This window comes from Engystomops pustulosus, chromosome 9 (genome assembly GCF_040894005.1).
Source record: "Engystomops pustulosus chromosome 9, aEngPut4.maternal, whole genome shotgun sequence".
NCBI lineage: Eukaryota > Metazoa > Chordata > Amphibia > Anura > Leptodactylidae > Engystomops > Engystomops pustulosus.
The window spans coordinates 57,316,329-57,340,526 of record NC_092419.1 but is presented as its reverse complement, the minus strand read 5'-3'; the positions used below and the strand labels follow the sequence as shown (position 1 = coordinate 57,340,526).

The 24,198-nt window shown below is 40.8% G+C and overlaps 1 protein-coding gene across 5 annotated transcripts in view; it reads left to right on the top strand.

Annotated features, from left to right (window-relative positions):
• The window catches only part of DRP2 (dystrophin related protein 2), a 206,713-nt gene that overhangs the window by 155,191 nt on the left and 27,324 nt on the right, over nt 1-24,198 (top strand). For 4 of the 5 annotated variants that reach the window (XM_072123744.1, XM_072123748.1, XM_072123746.1 and 1 more), the window contains exons 17-21: nt 1,394-1,459; nt 9,513-9,578; nt 11,305-11,451; nt 17,318-17,567; nt 20,098-20,182. In XM_072123744.1, the coding sequence (XP_071979845.1) occupies nt 1,394-1,459; nt 9,513-9,578; nt 11,305-11,451; nt 17,318-17,567; nt 20,098-20,182 (614 nt within the window). Of the gene's footprint in view, nt 1-1,393; nt 1,460-9,512; nt 9,579-11,304; nt 11,452-17,317; nt 17,568-20,097; nt 20,183-22,977; nt 23,042-24,198 lie in introns of those variants that run through there. The other variant, XM_072123749.1, reaches the window with a different exon arrangement.

Below are 24,198 nucleotides of genomic sequence, written 5' to 3'. Positions count from 1 at the left end.
TATAAGGAGCAGTCTGCTTAATGGTAGCACTTGAGACAAAGTTTTGTTTTTCCATTTAGCCACAGCCCTGACCTTGCTGCACCAAATAACTCATTTTCATAGGAGATTAAAAAAATGCATTTTTTTCTAAATTAACACGTTCTAGGAAAACATGAAATTTGTCCCTGGAAAATTTGTTGATACACAGGGCCAGATATATCAAAAATGTCATAACGTAAGACAGTACAGAGTTAGGTTAGATTAGAGTTTTATGCTGCGCCATGTTTAATATGGTGTCTGATGCTTGATGATAAGTATGGTGTAGTTTAAGACTGTCTATTCAAACGTTGTGCCTTCTATTAGTTAGCTTATTTTACGGCAGAAAGCTGCATCAAAATTCAGGCAGATTGGGGAACACTTGTATGCCAGTTTTCTGGCGAGCTACTAGAAATTGCCATTATTCCCCAAATGGATAAGAAGTGGTGAGAAAGGGGAAGCAGCTGGGGGGCAGAGTAGGCCAGAGTGTACTGATATATCCGGCAGCACCAGTCTTTATCATACGTTGGTGTACAAATACTGGGGTATGATAAATCTTCCTGGTATGCATTATTTTTGGCGCTGTGGGGAATTGCTCTGGTAGATGCCTTGTAGCAGTGCAGGAAGCAGGGACACACGCAGGGTTAAAGTCCAAAATCAAGTATTTGTTCACACTTCTTTGTCAAAACACATATTCAGCCTTGGCTTAGGCACGTACAAAATAAAAAATAAACTCTGCTCAGCTGAGCACTGCCTAATACAATAACAGCACCTAACTATACATGTACCAGGCTGCCTGGAACACGCTCTTGGCCAGCAGAATATCAGGAGGGACTCAGTTACCTTTGCTGTGTGAACACGGTCCAGCCTTCAGCGCTCCAGGTAGTGCCTCACCTACTGCTTCTGGCCTGCAGTCTAAGGAGGTCTGTGACCCGCACCTGTGGGCTATACAGAAACCCAGGACCGAAGCCCAGATGGAGTAGGAGTCCTACTACCAGCCTACCCCTACTCCATAATAAGCAGGCCCAGTACGGACATTACTAAGGTGTCTATGCTACCTAGGCCAACATGGACCAAACAAACTGCTCCTGCTTACCACATGTCTGCAATAACCCTTGGGTTACTGCAGACAAATCCAGGGCTTTTACCATGTGCTTTTTATCTGCCTGTAGGACAGATAGCGGTTATTCCACACGACACCACTCACTTTCTCACACCGCACCAACTTTTTCTGTAGAAACTAGTTGATTAGTCGTAAAAGTGTCACTTGTGAGGATGTTGGGATGTGGCAGACCATTGAATTTATATAGAAACATGTGAAAACATATCATATCTTTTAATGCTTATATATGATGTTTTTCCTTTTGTTATGTTGCAGGCCATTGTCTTCCCCAATGCTTCCTCATGCTGAAACACATTCGAGAATAGAACACTTTGCTAGCAGGTCTGTATAATTAAATTAACAATCTGTTATAATTCAATTTTCTATCTTATTGTTTATTTTATTTGTAAGTACAGGTGACCCCTAGTTACAGCCAGACCTCTCTGCCCATGATGCTTTACTTTAGTTCCAGACTGCAATGATCAGCTGTAAGGTGGCTGTATTAAAGTTTGATTGATATTCCTTCTTCCAATGATTTGTAAAAAATTGTAAAAATTTGTAAATCCAGTTGTCACTTGACACTCAATCTTAGAACCCACAAACCTATTTCTGTCAATTGCTACATCATGAATACCTACAAATAGCTTCAACCAATGCAATAAAACACAATTTAAATGCTGTACTTTTTGTTAATAATATACCATCTTTATTAATGCAAAAAATAAAATCATTTGATCACTATGACCTAAAACCATGTGGTGGTGGACATCTTACACACATTAATAGTACCAATAGAGGTATATAGGACAAAAGTCAACCCATAATCACAGACCAAAACTGCTATTGGGAATAAAATATTACCAATCTTTATTACATACAGTTACAGCAATCAAGACAAATATTATAAAAAATACATTAAAATATTCCACAAAACACAAAAGAATGTGGTGGTGGTCCAAGATGAGTCAATATAAATATATCTCCAATGTAATGACCTAGTATACAAGCCAAGTTCATGCAAATTCATATTACCCACCCGGGCGTGACATAATGCAAAACTGCAGGAGAGAGGCTTGACCACCACCACAGCACCCCGACGAACGTTTCGCCGTCGCTTCTTCCTGGGGGTGTGCTGTGGTGTGGTAGGGACTGCATATATATACCAAATATAACACAATCATGTGACCCGATTTTAACCAATAAAGTTGTTGTGTACCTGAGTTGGAGCAGCATGACAGGTGTATATGTTAGCACATTGCCGCGGTCATCATACCCGCATCCCGGGGCGGGAACCGGAGTTCCGGAAGACGAATGACGTGCACACATGCGCAACATCAGGGAGCGGAATTCCGGGGCCGCCGCCGAGACACGCGCATGCGCCGAAGCAATGCGCAGTTACTGGCCATGTCAGGTAAGGGCAAAAGTTTGGGCAAGCTGTGTACTGGGTTTAACCAGATACCACCCCCGGTCTGCAGTGATAATGCAAACATAAGTCGGATTCTAGCTATGAAGAATATATACTAGAATACAATGTGTTATTAATGGTAACCATTATATATAGAAATTAAATAGAACAACCATGGCCTATTATCTCGCTCACCCCAAATATACAGTAATCTATAATAACCCTAAAGTGACCTGTGCACATGTGAAGGTACGCAATTTAGTGACAATAATAATGTGTATATATATAGCTAGTATCTATGTATTATATACCTCTTTACATAAATTCGTTACATACAGTGCTATAATAAAGTGCTGATAGTGAATTCAACCAAAAAAAGAAAACAACAATAGACTGTGCCTTACTACAGCTGTTAACACTACAATACAACGTTGAGGAGCTGAATGCACACATGACAATTTCCTTGTTAAACATTAAATATTGCTACTTATAAGTGTCTGTGGGAGACACTGGCCATAAATGCTATATTGATATTGCTAAAGTACTTATGTGCTACTAAATTAATTAGGAAGTGCATGTTAATAGTGCATAATTAGAAGTGTATATTAAAATAGTGAAAAGATGTAGTTAATATTAAAAGAATTAGGAGATGATCTATACATAAAGTGCATTGAAGATACTGGAATGGGAGATTGAGTTTAATAGATGTTCAGTACATAAAGTGCTAAGTATGCTAAAGAGATCGCATAACTATATACGTTGGTGATATGTATAAAGTGCTAAATATAAAGTGACATGGAACTGTATGGCCGATAGAGATATGCCATGGGGAGTCTATAACTCGTATGGATAAACCTGATACGTGTCAAAAATAGGTACGATCATTTAAATAAATAGAAATATATAATTCATAAAAAGGGCCAAAAGAAGAGGCCAAGTAATAATTTGTAAAGTACGGAGGACACCCCAAGGAAAAAAGCGATGCGAGCATGATGGTCCAACTTGAGCCTCAAATGTTGGAGAACGAAATCCACCATAAAGTTCAGCAACTCGTCACCACGAAAATCCGCCTTGAAAAGAAAAAAAAAAATAGACTAGAGATCACCCCTGCAACCAAGTTGTAACTATTTGTAGCCCAAATTTACACCACAACAACATACTTGTTGTGTTGTTGCACAACAACATACTTATCTCTACCAGAACACTTAAAATAATGGAATAACAGACTATTAAAAAACAGCGATGTGGGGTAAAGATTAAATATATGGAGAGAATGATAGTTTCTCATTCAATCCAGAGGGAAATGTGGTGGCCAATTTGACTATCCACTTTAGTTCAATCCTTTCAAGTTTCTTGAAAGTGTCACCCCCTCGTGCTCCCAGAATGATCTTGTCTATGCCATATGCACGCAAATCCTGCCATCTGCTTTCATGATATTCCAAAAAATGTTTAGGAATGGGTTTCAGCTTTGCTATTTTTTCCAGGTCCGTGGGGGGAAGTTTGCCTGCCGCTCTAATGTCCTTCAGATGTTCCTGTATGCGGACCCTCAATTCTCGTGTGGTCATGCCCACATATTTCAACCCGCAGGGACAGCACACAATGTAGACCACACCTGTAGTACTGCAATTTACAAAGTGTACGATGTTAAAACTTCGTTCTCCTCCAGAGTCTTGAAATGTTTTGGTTTTTACCATCTGTGGACAAATGGAACAATGTCCACAGGGAAACGAACCCCAATCCGGTGCTTTTGACCCGAAGATATAATTTTTGGGTTTGGGAGGTGCATAGTGACTCCTCACCAGCATGTTCCCAATAGTATCAGCTCTCTTGGAGGTTATTTGTGGTACACTCGCTATATGTTTTGCAATTTCAGGATCTGATAGAAGTATTGGCCAGAACCGTTCAAAGATCTTATTCATCGCTTGCCACTGTGAATTATAAGGTGTAATAATTCTTAGCTTGTTATCATGTGGACGTCTCTTTTGTTGGGTCAGAAGGGATCTACGATCAGATGACTTAGCTCGCAAATATCCCCTTTGAACATCTGAATCCCGATATCCTCTTTGCTTAAACCGTTCCTTTAAAATCAGCGATTCCTTTTCAAAATTCGTCTGAGTGTCACAAATTCTCCTTGCTCTCAAGAATTGACCTGTGGGAATGGAACGGATTGTATGAGAGGGGTGAAAGGAATTTGCATGTAGGAGAGCATTGACTGATGTTTCTTTACGATAAATTGCTGTCCTCAAATGTCCCTCCTGCCATACATCAATCCGAATATCCAAAAATTCAATATGTTCTCGGCTGGCATTGTTTGTTAGACGGATATTCAAATTATTGGAGTTCAGATCTTCCAAAAACCGATGTAGACCTTCCCTGGTCCCTTGCAATATAAACAGAACATCGTCAATAAACCTCATCCAGGAGATCACCTGCCCTGAGGCCCTGTCCATGGCTTCCTGCACTTCATTTCTTTCCCAGTGTCCTAGCAACAAATTTGCATATGAGGGGGCACAGGTGGCCCCCATAGCAGTCCCCCTCCTTTGCAAGTCCCCCTCCTTTCTCTTTAAAGAGAAAATAGTTGTGATTGAGGATGAACTTCATCAGTGTCAGGAGGAAGGTAACTAAATCTTCATCTAGATCTCGAATTTCCAGAAAGAATTTTACAGCCTTAATCCCCAATTCATGGTCAATGCAAGTGTAAAGTCCTTCGACATCACAAGAAACCAAGAACATGTCTGATTCCAGAACCACATCTTCCAGACGTTTTAAAATGTCTGTGGAATCACGAATATATGAGGGCAATTCTTCCACACATGGACTGTGGTAAAAGTCCACGAATCGGCATATTGGTTCGCACAGGCTGCCACAACCCGATACTATCGTGCGACCAGGTGGTATCTTGGCATCCTTGTGTATCTTTGGAAGAAAATACAGCGTGGGTACAATGGGGCATTCCACCTCCAAACCCCGACGTACTCTCAATGGTATGATGTTATTCTCAAATGCAACATTTAATATATATCCTAGATCTTTACTGAAGGCTTCAGTCGGGTTTCCTGACAATTGTCTATAGCAATCCTGCTGTCTTAATTGTCTAGAGGCCTCAGTTTCGTACATTTCAATTGGCCACACCACCACGTTGCCCCCTTTGTCAGTGGGTTTGAATACCACTTCTTTCATATTCCTCAGTTCTTTCAGGGCCTGTCTTTGTCCAGGAGTTAAATTATCGTAACGACGATGTTGGGGCAATTTTCGTAACTCCGCTGTGGTCATTTTAACAAACATTTCCACTTCTGGACTTGTTGAGAAGGGGGGAAACATGGTGGATCTAGGTCTTATCTCTGCAGGGAATTTGTATTGAGCAGAGTCACTCACCTGTTGTTGTTCCTGCTCCTGTAGTAGTGATTCTAGTATCCTGAGCGTTTCCATGTCTTCCGAGGCTACAACAGAGTGAGAGTCATCATTTTTACCAAAATGCTTTTTCCACAATAATTTGCGTGCAAATAAGTATACATCCTTAATTGCCGTAAAATCGTCGTACATAGCCACAGGACTAAAATTTAGACCTAAAGATAGTACGGGCTTCGGTGCTTGCACGTGTCTCGGCGGCGGTCCCGGACTTCCGGTTCATGATGTCGTGCACGTGTGTACGGATGCGGGTATGACGACCGCGGCAATGCGCTAACATATACACCTGCCATGCTGCTCCAACTCAGGTACACAACAACTTTATTGGTTAAAATCGGGTCACATGATTGTGTTATATTTGGTATATATATGCAGTCCCTACCACACCACAGCACACCCCCAGGAAGAAGCGACGGCGAAATGTGCGTCGGGGTGCTGTGGTGGTGGTCAAGCCTCTCTCCTGCAGTTTTGCATTATGTCACGCCCGGGTGGGTAATATGAATTTGCATAAACTTGGCTTGTATACTAGGTCATTACATTGGAGATATATTTATATTGACTCATCTTGGACCACCATTACATTCTTTTGTGTTTTGTGGAATATTTTAATGTATTTTTTATAATATTTGCCTTGATTGCTGTAATTGTATGTAATAAAGATTGGTAATATTTTATTCCCAATAGCAGTTTTGGTCTGTGATGGGTTGACTTTTGTCCTGTATACCTCTATTGATACTATTGTTGTTGTTTTGGTGTTAGGATCTATACAGGAATAGGGTTTTCTGATTGGTATTCATCATCTTACACACATTGATCTGTGCAACACTTCAATATTCACATGATGTACCCATATATACAAGTCACTGGACTTGTAAGTATACACAAATCACATACCAAAGCCTGTAAGCTCACTCAAAGTAAACAATATAGTACCACTATAATACCCAAATGGTTGCATACTATAATGGATCAAAAGACCACCACCGCCAGAGCATCCAAATGTACATTTCGCCATCACCTTCCACAAGAGGAAAAAAAAATTGTTGGGAGCAACAATTATAAAATATATCTGTTCCGACTTGCATACAAATTCAGCCTAAGAACAAACCTAAAGAATCTATCTTGTATGTAGGTAATTCCTGTAGTGTTAACCATTTATGAAGAATGAAAAACAAATGAACATTGATTTTGTTTGCTGCATCTGTTTTAGAGAATTTATTCAACATGCTTTTGATTTATTTCTGTGATTTTCCCTAATACACCATGCTTTTTTTGTTGAAAAAAACATATATTCTTGATTCAAATATATTCTTACTTTATCTTTTGTAACATCATCATAACGTCATCAAACCCTGAATTCCATTGTGAATTTTTTGTAACTTTGTGCCTTTGGACCCAATTATTGTCGCCAATATCTCAGGTCTAACAATGGCATCTATTGCATCTATTAGCTCCCTCTTTCCTGCAGCTACATTCTCCTTCTCCATGCTGCCTTTAACTGACAGGCTGGAGGAGGACAGACATCAAACAGTGATATTATCTGAAAAGTGGAACCTAGAAACACAGTTATGGTGTAGTTTTAAGGAGGAAAATCTCTCCTTCAATATCACCTAATGATAGTTTTTGTAGGTGCCACAGAGATCTCTATATTTAACAGTGGATATCCAGGGCTGTGTTAGAGTTGATGCTGCCCTAATCACTAGCAGTAAATGCCTCTCCTCATAACCCCAGCAGAAGAGAGCTGTTATGAACCCAGGTGGAGGTGAGTTTAATATATATTTATTTTTTTAATGTGTTTTAGATGCATGTATTATCAGATACACATTGATGATTGTCAAGGGGACGGCAACAATTACTAATGCTGGGACTAAGTGTTAGCCAGTTAAAAAGACTTACCTTAAACCCCTGATAGCTTCCACCACCAGAGGCGCCAGTCCATGTCCGCCTATAAATGAGCAAGTAATGGGGCAGCTGTAGGCTGTAGGTCAACTTCAGCTTCAACATCAAAAATGCAGATGCCCTATCTTGTTGTGCATGTAATTTTCAGCTCACTAGGCCTTGAGTTGAATCCAGTTCCATATCAGTATGTACAGCTTGGAGAAATCAACATGACAGAGATTGTCTCTATGCCAATGATCTCTTATTTGTTATTGAACTACAAGGTATTTATCTAGTTTAAGAGAAACAAGTCTTTTTAGGTACTCTGCTTGGTTGTGATTGGCTTATCCTCATCTGGTCATGTTTCTGGATATACACAGTTACATAGATGAAATTAACAAGAGATATATATAGATGAGGCTCCAGAGGAACATGATGTACCCTCTTTAAGGCCATGTTAGAGATTATGTTGTCTTGGAGGTCATATGATTTAGATGCCATCCAGCATTGCTTCAGTTTATGAATCTGAGTCCCTTTCCATAACAAATGTTAACTCTTTCTCAATCATTTCAACTGGAAAAAGTCATATCCATTTAACAGTGGGGCAGATCCCCCGTGGACAGAGATAAAACGTACATGTCTACATGGGAAAATTTTACCACCTGACTGGCCTCGACTTTTACCCAACTGGTGTACCTATGTAGCACCACCAATTGCTCCTGAAAGTCCTCGTGCAGCCTCGGTAGTTTTGGCACTTCAGTACGCGTTTGGATGATCGTCACTATATCGAGTTTGCCTGAATTACCCCATTGCAAAACAACATCAAACTATAAAGATTGGCCTTATGTCCCTCATAAGATGTTGTATGACATATGATGCTTTAAGAAAGTTAAAAAGACAAAAACCAGGAACTCACACAGACTGACGTGGGACGCCAGGCAAAAAACTGTGAAGCCGGGATGCACGCTGAAAACATGTGCTAGGGTGCTATGTACACATGCTATATATACTCACCACTGCTAACCAATTTGTAACTAAGATTCAATGAAGAGTGAGTAATGAATATACTTTTCTGATATGCTATTTTGATACACCTTTCTGATATAAACTGGTATGTATGTCACTGGTTTTTGCATATTCATGCAGTATATTTGCTATCTTCAATCTGTATTTTGTACTATATATCATGTGATTGAATCACGTGGTTAGACGATGTGATTGGGTCATGTGATCAGGCTTAAGATGGGAGGAGTTTTTTCTACCATTCTGGAGAGCTTGCCATTTTGTCTGGGCATGTGGTCGGATCTAGGTGGGAGGAGTTTATACTATGTCCCTATGGGTGACAAATATCTTAAAGATGGTCTCATGAGTGCATTGTGTCCCTGCAACTAGGCTGCCACAACAGAGCCACCTGGCCACTTTTTATGGGTAAACTACATCTGTTTCTAACCTTTTCCAGGCTTTGCTGCAGATAGCTAGACGTCCTGGAGTCTGTACATGACAGATCCAGTTACATACCGACAGGTCCATAGCCTAGCCGTGGGTGGCTCATTTTTTACTGAGGGGGTATGTAATGGTAATGGTTGACTAAAGGAGAGAGTAGGGAATACTTGTAGCCTTTGTTCTTCATTCAAGGCCTTTTTCTACATACGTAATTCTTCATGTTTTTGATATCACAGATTATATCCTCTTTTCTTTTTGTAGACTTGCCGAGATGGAAAATCAGAACTGCTCCTTCTTCACTGATAGCCTTTCTCCTGATGACAGTCTGTGAGTAGTTAGCTATTTATATCAAAACACATATGCATTAATAAAGAGAGACTACTGGCTCCCAAATCACCCACAAGTAGGGGTAAGATCCGACCTGTTCTTACTCACAGTGTGCCAGATTTATTAATACAAACAATAAAATTTATCATAATATTTTATACTGGCTTTTATTGGACTAGACACCTGTCATAATACTGGTACTAGATAGAAGATAAAAACAAGCGCTTCCTGGTGCAATAAATTTTGGGGTACCCCAATTGTGTCCTTACTGGTAAGGTAATGTGCTCACCTTCATTAGTTGTGCATGTAGGCACAACACTGTTAGAATGTATATCGGGTGCTGCCTAGTCCACGCTGGTGATTAAAGTACCGGATACCAAAGTGTATCAAGTTTACAAAAGGCATTCACCTCCGTCCTTGCGGATTCAGCAGAAAATGGGACTATTTCAAGGGCTCTTACCGATCCAGATAGTCAATGTAAAATAAACTATTTTATTATGACTGGTAAAAACCAAATAAAACAAATAAAATAATGTCTTTACAGATTACACATCTGTGTAAAATACTCCCAAAACCAAAGAGAAAATCAGCAGCACCAGTACTCGGCAACAACAGTACTAACAGTACTTAAAGCTTTGATTCCGGATTCTATAGTAAAGATAATTCCTGCACACATAGTTGTTCATCTGTTGGAACATCCGAGATAACACAAAAGATAAAAGTACACAAAAACACATTTCTAACATACAATTAAAAAATACGGGCGGCATGGTGGCTGAGTGAGTAGCGCTTCTGCCTTGCAGCGCTGGGGTCCTGGGTTCGATTCCCACTCAGGTCAACAACTGCAAAGAGTTTGCATGTTCTCTACGTGTTTGCGTGGGTTTCCTCTGGTTTCCTCTTACACTCCAAAACATGCTGGTCAGTTGATTAGATTGTTAGCCTCATGGGGACATGGACTGATTTGACATGCTTTGTGCAGTACTGTGTAATCTGTGTGCGCTATATAAATAAAGGAATTATTATTATAATTATTAAAAATACAAATGGTGCCTCTGCAACAAGTACTCCTAAAAAACAAAAAGAAGATCAGCAGCAACAGTAACTTAGGACTCTCATTACGCATTCTAGCAGAGATAATTCCTATAATCTGATTCTTTCTCCCTCAGAGAGAGACACTGGGTGCTCATAGTTGTTTATCTCATCAGATCTTCATAGTTCCCTAGGAAGATGCAATATTCTAAAAATGACATACGTCATACAAACAATTTAAGTCCCCATTTTAACACTCCCGTTGTTTTAAACTTTTGTTCTACCTAATAAAAACAAGTAGGTATGGGATGCTTGGTTGTTTGACACAACCTATTTTAATGGATTTTGAATAAAGGAACTATGCTTTTATATGGATCTTCACAGTGCCTGATTTCTCTCCATTTCTTTTACAAGATACAGTAAATTGTAAAAGCCCCAATCCTTGTGTACAGAGCAGTTCAATTACAGAAACCCTTTGGAATGCATAACATACACCTATTGTTTTCCAAATGGTCTGTTGTTCTTCCGTTACAATATGCAGACAAAAAAAGTCCTTTTTCTAACATATCTCCAGCTCAAATTTTGCAGCTTATGGATATCATTATGATTATGGTACTCTTTAGTTGATAAAGTCATGATTGGACTTTATATTTATTGATCCATTTTTTTTCTCTTATATTTTCTTTTATTAAACAAGTGATGAGGATCAATATCTACTGCGCCACTCTAGCCCTATTACAGATCGGGATCCATGTTCTGCTACACAGACAATAGGAGGCTTTAATCCAGAGGAAGAACAAGGGGAGTTAGAGAAAGTACTCGCCCAGTTGGAGCATGAAAACAGGTATTATCATTTTACTTATTAACTTACATTAATATGTACAACGATTATAAAAGCAAATATGAAAACGGTGAACACTCTAAATATACTTGCGCTTATACTCACATATTCAGACATGCTTGCCGCCCAATGAAACCTCTGCTCGAAAACTAAATGAAGAGAAAAATGGGGAAAGAAATGCCTCAAGTATTTTTTCATAAAATTGTGGAAGAAAATCGGGAAAAAAATTACCTAAAATATTTTCTTGGGCTGTGTTATCTATGATACATAAAAGTATGGATACTTCTGAAGTAAAACTGCATGCAGAGAAATTAGGTCAGTTCTGACCTGTAATATGTAAAGCACACCAGTTTGGAAATAAAATTGTGTTATGAATTTGAATTCACCCCATATGACATGGAAACTACTCTCAGAGATTAAAAGCCTGGGCCACCCCAGTATTAGAGAAGTAGCCCCTGAAACTTAAGTCCAACCCTTGTCTATGGAACTAACTCTGGCAAAAACTCTTAAATGGAACCTGTCATCAGAAATTGAACTAATAAACTACTACCTGCATGTTGTCAACTAGCTATACAGTTTCTAGATCATGTTTTTTTCATGGCCCAGCTTTGTGGCATCATCCAGAAAATCAACTTTGAAGTGAAATATTAATTGGCTGTATAAAGTCAGGGAGGTAGAGGGTTTAATACTGAAGTCAAGCTCTCCCTGGCTTTGAACATCTCCTCCCATGTGATTGACTTCATAGTAAGGAGACTTCAGGAGATCTTGTCATTAATGTCCCTGGATGCAGGACCATCAATTACAGTGAGGGGGGCATTCTAAGGCAAGGAAAGCTTGACTTCATCCAGTATTAAACTCTATGCCTTCTTGACTTCATAAAACCTATTTTCATGTCCCTTCAAAGTTGATTTTCTGGATGATGCCACCATGATGGGCCATCAAAGAAATATAATCTAGAAGTTGCTCAATTGCTTGACAACATACTGGTAGGGTTTTTTGAGGCCAATTTCTGATGACGGGTTCCCTTTAAATGGGACAAACAAGGATTGGCCACAGTGTATATTGAAGCAGAACAGTTAAATAACAGAAGCCCTATGAAAGGCATATTGGACACTTAAAGAAGTGGTCTGCAAAAGGCTTTTCCAGGTAAAAAAAAGTGCTGCTTCTAACAGCACAAATGAAAACTTAGCCTTAGTGAGGCCCCATCAGTGTCCCACTAGGGATATTGCAGTTTTGCCCATATTCAGGTCAATCTACCAGTATGTATTTAGCAGTTGAGAAGCCAAGTAGTACGTAGGCATCAACTTGCATCAAAGAAAAACAGAATTTTAGCTTCTCACCTTGCATGTAAAAGGACTGCAAATGGCATCAAGCAGATAGAAGAATTGTAATAGGGCTTAGTGGATCACTAACAAATATTTTTTGAATTGATGTGATTTAAAGAGTCATATAGGCTGCTATATACCCATGAAGGTCACATGATAGTTTTAAGACATTAAAATTCTGTGCTCTATTCTAGTGCTCTTTCTTACCCGGCACAAGTAATCCACCTTGGTAATGAGCATGTAATGACAAGATTTGTTGGTGACCTGCATTTCAGCAAATTTTTGCGTAATATTTCTAACAGGCTGGAGGTTGCTGGGAGAACACAAATGTGGCGGGCTTAAGCAGCCACCTAACATTGAGCATGAGGAACGCGGAGAAACCACAATGACTGCAGCTGTTTCTTTTTAACTTTTGTTGGTCTGGATCTGCAATAGGGAAGCATATAATTTTAACCCTTCATAGATTGAAATTGATGATTGAGATACAATTGAAATATGGTATAGACATTAAAGGGATATTCTCATCCAAGAAATTTACATTAAATTTACTGCTATATATATACATTTCTTTTATTGGATGTAATAAATGGAAGTAATTGGATGGTGGTCATATCTAAAGAAAACAAACTGATTTTACATTAAATGACTGGTGGTTACTGCCTGTCCCACGCTGAATCCAGGTGTTCAGGCATGGCTCAGTAGCGCATTTCTGGCTACCAGTGCCAGGGTGTGGGGGCGGTCTTATCCAAAGACAGCTATCTTGTTTTTAGCACTGCTATATTTAGCGGAAATTATCTTCACACAGGTACATTAATAACATCCATATGAAGAAATGTATGTATATGGCAGCTGAATTAAATTAAATGTGAATGCCAAGATGGAAATCCACCTTTAAGTTAGTTTAGTTTACTGTTTACATGGCTGTGAGATACTAGCTGTCTAATTAAATTCTGGGCTAGGTAACATTTTCTGTTCAGAGTCTCCCAGTCATATCTGGTGTACTATGCCAGTATACTAATTTGATGGCAATAGGGAATTAGAATACCAAATTGTTTCCAAAAATACTTAAAGCATAACTCCAAAGTTATTTCACCAATTTGTTATATGTGATTCCCCCTTTAAAACAAACAGAACAATGCATATATATATATATATATATATATATATATTAACCCTTCCTGCATCTGTCCTGATTCACTCTGCCCACAGATCCCTTGATACCTTATTAAATAGCATCTAATCCAGTGAGATTCCTACACGTAAATCTACTCAACACTGCATAGTGTATGTAGAAGATGTTTATAGTGACTAGCCTGGCAGCTTCCAACACATGTAGGAGAATGGAGCATGTAATAAGTAGTAGAAATCACAAGTGAAACAGTTACAATAATAATGTGAGAATAAGGGTTAATAGCTTCTCTGCACAGTACTTAAAATGCTGGACACAAGGTGGGCGATGTGGTGCATCTTGAGCTGAAGAGACAGAGAAAGTTCTGTAGAGGAGATCCTGTGCCTCACTGTTCTGTGTAGGAGACATCTATATCCACAGCACTGGAGGAGATTTATCATAAGTCTCTTAGAGCAGAAATTTTCTAGTTGCCCATGGCAACCAATCAGACCTCAGCTTTTGTTTTCCCACAGCTGCCTATAAAATTAAAGCTGAGCTCTTATTGGTTTTCATGCGCAACTAGAACAGTTTTACATAAAAAAACTTGATGATAAATCTCCCCCACTGAGCTGTGTTATGCACAGACACAGAGTACCTAGTGCACGAGCCAATCTAAGCTGAAGCGGATAGCAGATAAACTGCTGCAAATAGGTAATCAAGATAAAAGGCAAAGTTGTTGTACATTCCAAGAGCTATTGATCTGTGAAGTAAAATTACAGTTGGGCTTTAACCCCTACGCACACCAGAAAGTTATAGTACGTCCCTGTGGGAAGATACTTCCCGCACGACGACATGTTATAACATCCCGTGTCTGGCACCGGCTCACGAACGGCTGGCACCAGAAGCAGCGGCTGTCAGCTGTATATCACAGCTAACACCCGTGATCGGTGCCAACTCTGATTGTAAGCATGACCGCGGCGTGTAAGGGAGTTCCCCCTATGGATCGGACCCCCGTGCCGGGGGATCCGATCCTCTTCCGGGCAGCCCCGAGGTCTGCCAATGCTCAGACAGTTTACACTGATCTACAATGAATAAGTATTGTAGAACAGTGTATTGGACTTGAACCAGCGATCCGAGCATCACTGGTTCAAGTTCAAGTTTGTAAAAGTAAAAAAAAGTGAAAAACACTAAAGTTTAAACATGAGAATAAATAAAAAATAAATAAAACTATAACCCCCTAACATGTCACTTTCCCATAAAAACACTTAATAAAGTACAAAAAACACAAACACATATATTTGGTATTGCCACATCTGTAATAATCTGTACACTAAAACAGAATTGTTATTGGACCTGCATGGTAAACTCTGGGGGGATTAAACCACAAATAAACACTCCAATAAAAGATAATTTTTAATTAATACCTTTTAAAAAAAGCTCTAAAAAGTGATAAAAAAAAGTTTCACACTCTAAAATAAGACCACTAAAAAGTACAGCGCTTCTCGCAAAAAAATAATCCCTTAGCCAGATTTGTCAGACAAAAAATTAAAAAAATTATGCATATGAAAAGATGGGGATGTTAAAGGGAACCTGTCACCAGGAGACTCATTTTTAACACTCCCCACAGAGCATAGTACATACACTGCCAAAGTGTTTTTGTATGAAAATAGTTTTTTTCAGAAAAAAAGATATGTTATATTGTACCTTTCATTAGCATCTGCTGTGTGACTAGGCAGTTGCCAATTTGGAGGGGTTGGAAAGGAGCAGTCCCCCCCCCACCCTTGGGAAACATGTGACCTTTTCAAATATATGAATAACTCCCCACATTCGGGATTGGCTGTAGAGGAGCAGGGGGCGTTGCTAAGCCCAGTGATGGGTGTTTTCATATATTTGAAAAGGTCACATGGAGAAGCAATTTCCCAAGGGAGGGGGGGAACTGCTCCTTTCCAGCCCCTCCCAATAGGCAACTGCCTAGTCACACAACAGATGCTAATGAAAGGTACAATATGACATACATTTTTTTCTGTAAAAGCAATTTTTAATACAAAAACACTTTGGCAGTGTATGTACTATGCTCTGTGGGGACTGGGGGAGTGCTAAAAATGGGTCTCCTGGTGACAGGTTCCCTTTAAAATAAGATTTTCTCCAAATTAGTTTTTATTCAGTAAAATTTAATAAAATACACAAAACTCCCACATATTTGGTATTGCTCCGTCCATGACAATCTGCATAATAAAACAGAATTGTTTTTTTACGGGGTTCACTGTGCGGGTCCAATAATAACTCCAAAAAACACTCCGAAAAAAAGATAATTTTTAATTAATATCCATTGGACAAAAGGTTTTAAAAAGTGATTAAAAATGTTATGCACTCTAAAATAAGACCACTAAAAAGAACAAAACTTCTCGCAAAAAATAAGCCCTTAACCAGATTTGTCAGCCGAAAAATAAAAAAGTTATGCATATGAAAGTTGGTGATGCTAAAATTAACGCCAAATTATTTTTTATTCAGTAAAAATGGGGTATAAATAAAACAAACATATATAAATGAGGTATTTTCGTGATTGTGGCGACCCATAGAATAAAAATAATATACTATTTTTATGGTATGGCTAACGACCCCAAACACCCCCACTCCCTCGGGAGAAATTGGGTATCAAACTTTGTGGAGCCTTTTTTCATTTAATCCATTGCAAATGTTTAATTTTCCACTCAAAATGAGTATATTGTCAAAAAATATTACAATTGGTAGACCACACCTCCATTTTGTTTTAACACTAAAAACACCTAAAGGGTTAACAAACTTCATGCTTTTTCATACGTTGAGGGGTGAAGTTTCCATAATTGGGTATATTATTTAGGCCTCTCACAGTCAATTAAAAGTTGAGCAAGTCCCTCTAACTACGGTTTTTGGTGATTTTCAAAAACAATTTGAAAAATGGTACCTAAATTCTAGTCTTATAACATTCTAGTAACATTCTAGTAAAATATGTGGAATCTTAAAAACCATGCCAACATAAAGCTGACACTTAATGTAAGTAATGAATTTATTTGGGTGCTATGACTATCTGCATCAAAAGTAGAGAATTTAGAACTTAAAAGATAAAGAATTTTTCCAAATTTTTGCCTATTTCATTTTTTTTCCATAACTAAACACAAAAGATATCATCCAAATTTTTAAACTAATTTGAAGTACAATGTGTCACGAGAAAACAGTCTCAAAATCCCCTAGATATCTCATAGCGTTTCAAAGCTATAACCAGTTATAGTGACACAGGACAGAATTGAAAAATGGGGTCATGTCCGAAAGGCCAAAATAGGCCAAGTCCCAAAGGGGTTAAGCAATAGAGTTCATACAACTTAGGAAATGTTGTGTTTACTGTTTGTTGTTGATTTAGTTATGTATTATGGCATTCATCAAATCTTTGTCTTTCCAGAATTCTTCAGGGAGAATTAAAACGATTGAAATGGCAGCATGCTGAGGTTGGAGAGGCTGCTTTATTTGGGGAAGTGTCACCTGATTCTGGGGGCAGTGGCGGTGGTGACATACAAAGTGAAGAATTGTTAAGTGAAGCACGCATATTGCGTCATCACAAAAATCGTTTAGAGACTCGTATGCAGATATTAGAGGACCACAACAAGCAACTTGAATCTCAACTTCAACGTCTCAGGGAACTACTGCTACAGGTATGAACAACATTGACTACGTTTGACTGCCACCTTCAGTGTATGGAGTGGCAGCTTTTGAGCCGAACACAGAAGTAGATATAAATAGAGGAGATGTCAGTACATTATAACCTGGAAACATTGTGTAGAGCGATCTGTCACCTGCAATGTCCTTCAACATGACAGGTTTGGCAGTGGGTCAGTAATGGTGTGGGGTGGCATTTCTTTGGAGGGCTGCACAGCCCTTCATGTGCTCGCCAGAGGTAGCTTGACTTGACTAGCTTGAGACCCCTCTTGAGACAATATGCTGGTGCGGTTGCCCCTGGATTCCTCCTAATGCAGGACAATGTTAGACCTCATGTGGCTGGAGTGTGTCAGCAGTTCTTGCAAGATGAAGGCATTGACGCTATGGACTGGCCCGCTCTTTCCCCAGACCTGAATCTGATTGAGCGCAATAGACTGTCCAGCAGTTGGCAGATGCTTTAGTCCAGGTCTGGGAGGAGATCCCTCAGGAGACCATTTGCAACCTCATCAGGAGAGTGCCTCATCATGGCATTATAGAGAGGTCATGGAGGCCACACACAATACTTAGCCTAATTTTGACCTGTTTTAAAGACATATCATCAAATCATCAGCCTGTAGTGTGTTTTTCCACTTAAATTTTGTGTAAGACTCCAAATCCAGACCTCCATTGGTTAATAAATTTGATTTCCATTGATTATTTTTTTGGAGATTGCCTTTGCCAACTTTTACTTAAAGCCCATGTATCCTCCACTGGGGATTCAGAGTAAAGAAAATGCAAATAAGATTTCCAGGGTGGGAAAAGGACAACTTTTCCTCCAGTACTACCCTAAATAAGACAACTCTCTATATCTATTTCAAAATTTTTTAAAAGGGACTGAATCTTTTCCTGACGTATGTCAAAAACTAGCCAAACTAGTACCGTATTAAAAGCAAGCAGGGCCCTCACTCCTATTGTTCCATATGAATGTTTGTACTCTGTAATGTAATATCATATTTGTATATGTCCCCTATGATTTGTAAAGCGCGAGGGAATTTGATGGCGCTATATAAATAAAGATTATTATTAGTGCAATGATATTAAAACAGTCTAGTCTTCAGTTGAGTTTCTATTCCTTGTGGAAAAGACTTACCGTATATACTCGGGTATAAGCTGACCCGAGTATAAGCCGAGACCCCTAATTTTACCACCAAAAACTGGGAAAACATATTGACTCGAGTATAAGCCGAGGGTGGGAAATACATTGATGACAGACCCCTCCAGTATATAGCCAGCAAGCCCAAAATAGTATATAATCAGCAAGTCCCCAGTAGTATACAGCCAGCCTGCCTCCAGTAGTATACAGCCAGCCTGCCCCCAGTAGTATACATCCAGCCTGCCCCAGAGTATACAACCAGCCTGCCACCAGTAGTATACAGCCAGCCCAGCCTGCCCCCAGTAGTATACAGCCAGTCTGCCCCAGTAGTATACAGCCAGCCCAGCCTGCCCCCAGTAGTATACAGCCAGCCCAGCCTGCCCCCTGTAGTATACAGCCAGCCCAGCCCGCCCCCTGTAGTATACAGCCAGCCCAGCCCACCCCCTGTAGTATACAGCCAGCCCAACCTGCCCCCCAGTAGTATACAGCCAGCCCAGCCTGCCCCCTGTAGTATACAACCAGCCCAGCTTGCCCTGTGTAGTATACAGCCAGCCCAGCCTGCCCCCTGTAGTATACAACCAGCCCAGCTTGCCCTGTGTAGTATACAGCCAGCCCAGCTTGCGCTGTGTAGTATACAGCGAGCCCAGCCTGCGCTGTGTAGTATACAGCGAGCCCAGCCTGCCCCGTGTAGTATACAGCCAGCCCAGCACTAAATAAACGTATATACTCACCCTCTGATGGCCCCGATGTGCAGCGCTGCGCCCTCGGTGTCAGCATGGCTCCTCTTCTGGCTTCCGCGCCTGTCTTCTGCCTTCGTTAACATCCTGCTTTGTGCCGCTAAACCCTTCCCGGCCGGCAGGCGCATAGCATGACGCGGCCGATGCTGACGTCATACTATGAGCCCCCCGAGAGAAAAACATGGCGGCGGCAGCAGGATGTTAACGAAGAAATAAGACAGAAGAAGACATAAGAGGACATAAGAGGACCCACGCTGACATCGGGGGAGCAGCGCTTTGCATCGGGGCTGCCGGAGGGTGAGTATATAATTTTTTTTTTTTTTAAGTATTGACTCGTGTATATTGACTCGTGTATAAGCCGAGTTGAGGATTTTCAGAACATTTTTTGTGCTGAAAAACTCGGCTTATACACGAGTATATATACGGTACTGGTTTGGTTAGTAACCCATGTTATGTCACTACACTTCTTGAAAGCTAAACATTGATATGAAGGGGTCTGCCTTATTTAAGATAGTATTGAAGACTAATGAAATAAATAATTTTTCTTTCCCTACCCTTTGAATAATTTTTGCATGTTTCGTAGCTGCACATGAATCTCATCTTGTTATTGTCGGTTTGTCTTTTGTATGTTTTCATTAATTTTTATATACTTTTCAGCCTAGCATAGACGATGGAAAGACCTCCTCAACTCCACAATTGGACTCGGAGAGCAAGAGGGGAACACCAGATACAGAAGCTGCAGGTAAAATGGCAACCTGGAAATTTGTATTTTAATTTTCATTACACATTAAAATATTACCTTTGCTTTGACAAAATATGTTTTTGCTGTATTTAGACTATATAATATCAGTTAGCATTTGCAAATTCATCCTTAAAATATTTAGAGGGAACCTGTCAGTAGAAATTCACAGAGTAAATCACCCTGTGGTGAAGCAAGTCGTGTTTTATTCAAGACCCTGTGATGTGGTTTCATCCAGATCACAAATTGTGATATAAATTGATTGCATAAAGTCACAGAACTCAGCACTGAAGTCAAACTCTTCCAGACAACAGGTAGTATCTACAGGTTATGTGTTTCCATACAATGGATTTGAAGGTATTTAATCTGTTTTTATTGATTTTCACATCACCGACAGACAAAAAGAAAGAAAGCATTTCAATCTTACTCCAGTCTTTTACAAAACGACATCAACATAATATTTAAAAAAACTTGATGATCATAATTAGAGTACAGCAATGACTGTAGACCACAGGACACCAGGGACCACAGAATATTACTAGACGCTGGTCTCATATAATTTTGGTCCACTTTTCTTTTTTATAGACCAGTGTCTAGTAATATTCTGTGGTCCCTGGTGTCCTGTGGTCTACAGTATCCAATCAACACATAGTCCTGTTTCCACAGACCAAGCATGTTCTGAGTTCCAGAAGTCATATAGCGCTCCTTCTCTTCAGTGTCCTGCTGTGTGTTGTGGGGAATTGCTCTGGTAGTTGACTGGTAGCAGTGCAGGAAGCAGGGACACACGCCGGTTTAAAGTCCAACTTAAGTGTTTTATTCACACTTGCAAAACAGAAAACAAATTCAGCCTTGGCCTAGGCACATGCAAAAACGTTACAAAAGTTAGACACCTCATTCAATTTTCAAAAATTGTTGCAAAATCGCAACGTCCCATCCGGTTTGGGAATTAGAACAATTGGACTGGCCCAATCACTTTTGGACTCCTCAATAACCCCTAGTTTCAGCATCTTCTGAACTTCTTCTGATATGGCTTGTCTACGAGCTTCAGGGACTCGGTACGGCCTTAATCTTACCTTTACCCCTGGCTCAGTGACAATATCATGTTTAATTACAGATGTGTAGCCTGGCAACTCTGAGAACACATCTGTATTTCTTGCTGCAAACTCTATAGCCTCTCGCTGTTGCTCTTTGGTAAGGGTATCGGCTATTCGCACTTCTGCATTCGGCACAGGCTTACCTGCAGCCTGTGAGGGTATCGCAGGAGGTGGACTAGCCAGAACCATCTCTGTATGCAGACACTCTGTCTTTTCAGGCCTTTAACAGATTTACATGATAAGTCTGCTCGGGTTTTCTCCGCCCGGGCTGACGTATCCTGTAGTTCACCTCTCCTATTTTCTCTATAACCTCATACGGTCCTTGCCATTTAACGAGAAACTTACTTTCTACAGTGGGGACTAGCACCAACACATGATCACCGGGATTAAAGGTCCTTACTTTTGCTGACCTGTTATAAACCCGGCTTTAAGTCCTTTGTGCCTCCTCCAAATGCTCCAATGACTATGGGCATGACGGCCGCCACCCTGTCCTGCATATCTGAGATATGGTCTATTACACTTTTGTGGGTGGTGGGCTCTTGTTCCCACGTCTCCTTGGCTATGTCCAGGAGACCCCTGGGATGTCTGCCATACACTAACTCAAACGGCGAGAACCCAGTAGAGGCTTGTGGAACCTCTCGGATGGCGAACATTAAATATGGCAACAGTACATCCCAGTCCTTCCCATCCTTGTTTACCACCTTTTTTAGCATACTCTTTAAAGTTTGCGTAACTGTTTAATGTTTAAGAGCCTACATAGCTCCTTGGTGACTTTTGACATAAAAGGAGTCCCCTGATCTGTGAGGATCTTCTTGGGAAGTCCCACCCGGCAGAACATGGCAAACAACTCTTTAGCAATTACAAATTAGTTGATCTTCCGCCTCTACGTTCACCTACTCCAAGAAAAAAGGAAAAAAACGTGGTACCTTTCCGATTTGATTATTTAGTACTCACGGGGACCGTCCTTAATTCATACTTAATGTCCTCAGTTTTCTATGCATAGGGCATAGGAGTCTTCTTACGAGGTGCGATGTTTCGGCACGGCGTTCCTCCTAGGGATTTCGGAGGTAGCGCGTAGCCTCTGTGCTGCTCCTAATTCCTCCCGTCTGGGGACTTGTGCCTCTGCTTTTTCGTTCTGTTCACCTCGTACCTTCCCCTGATCGCTATTCATGGTGGGAAGAAAAGGCAGAAAAACGATGGTGCAGTACTTTTCAGTTTCTTAAAAACTCTTTTATTAGAGATACTCACAAGAGTAGAAGATAAAAAGGCATTAATATAAAAAGAACACGCTCGGTACAACTGCCCGACTCCAAGTTTCGTCTGGTATGGCTTCTTCCGGGGCTTACCGGCGTGTTGGAATACGTGTCTTATTTATACAAATTTTATTTATGCACAAAAAATTTTCACATGCAACCTTATAGCATTCATATCAGTGAAGCGTATTAAAATACAAAATTTCTTCCAATAGTAATATAGTGTTTTTGTCCAAAAGTGCAACAAGGACAAGATAAACAAAGGGAACAGCATTTGGCAGCAGTTTCCTAGGTAAATTACAGAAATGCTAATAGTTCAACACCGTGAGTTTAAACATGAATTAATTTTAACCTAATAAAGTGCTTAGTGATTTTTAAGGTGCTTAGTGAAGTCTGTGTTATATATCCAGAAGTTTTCTGAGTAAAAAAATTCTTCTTTTTCCATATCCAGGTTTATAATCTCTATATCGATGGGACATCCTAATGTACGGAAATTCTTTTAAGGCACCCCATGGGGAAGTCCCGTTCCAAGATAAGTTCATGGGGCAAGTTCTTGACAACTGCGGCCTCATGTAGTGTCTCTCCACAAGAGGTCTGGAAGTTAATAACTGTGTAGACAGGGGCAGCATAGAGAGAAACCCTTCTGGCGGAACTGCAGTCCATGGGCTCTGAGGAATTGGGGCAATGGGCTGCAATATTACCTGGCTCATGGCAGGTCCAACAGGTGGGAGCCTCCCCCCTGCTCCTCCCCTGGGGTACTTCCTGGACATTGGGCGTTGTCCTGCCCCGGGAATTTGTAAGTGACACGACCTTCTGTGCCTTAGGGCCCACCTGGGTATAAGGGGCACTCTTTGTTAGGGCCTGAGTGGCACAAAACCTCTCCACCAACCCCACCAGCGTCTCGGCATCAGACAGGTCCCCGTGTCCCACCCATTGTTGGATCTCCCCCGGCAAGGCCCTCAGGAAACAGTCCAAAACAACCTTCTCGACCATCTGGGCTGGGGTTGATGGTCCGCAAGTGGCTTCAGCCGGAGACAAGTGAACAAGTTGGTGCATCTGGCCCCTCGGTGGTAGCGCCTCCTGGTATCTCCAGCTATTCACTCTTTGAGCCCGTAGATGCTGATCCACTCCTAGTCGGGCCAAGATCTCTGCCTTTACCTTGTAGTAGTCCTGGGCATCCTCCTCGCTCAGGTTGTAGTATGCCTGCTGGGGATCAGCGGCGAGGAAGGGGGCCAGCACCTCTGCCCAGTGCTGCTGTGGCAACCTCTCTCGGGTGGCCACCCTCTCAAAGCCTGTCAGATAGGCCTCCACATCATCCTCAGCGGTCATCTTGGTCATAGCTTTGCGGACCTCTTTCCTGGCGTTTTTCACCGTCATTGCTGGGACAGTCCTTTGCTGAGCAGCGGTCAGGGCTGTTACCTGCTGGAGCAGCAATCTGTTTGTCTCTTGCTGCTGCACGTTGGACTGGACAAGCTGCTTGATTAACTCCTCCATGGCTGTGGCTTGCAGCTTCAGTGCTGTCAACTTCCAGGACATGCACTGGTGTATACTTCACTGCACATTGCCCGCTCCAATCCACCATGTGTGGGGAATTGCTCAGGTAGTTGACTGGTAGCAGTGCAGGAAGCAGGGACACACGCCGGTTTAAAGTCACACTTGCAAAACAGAACAC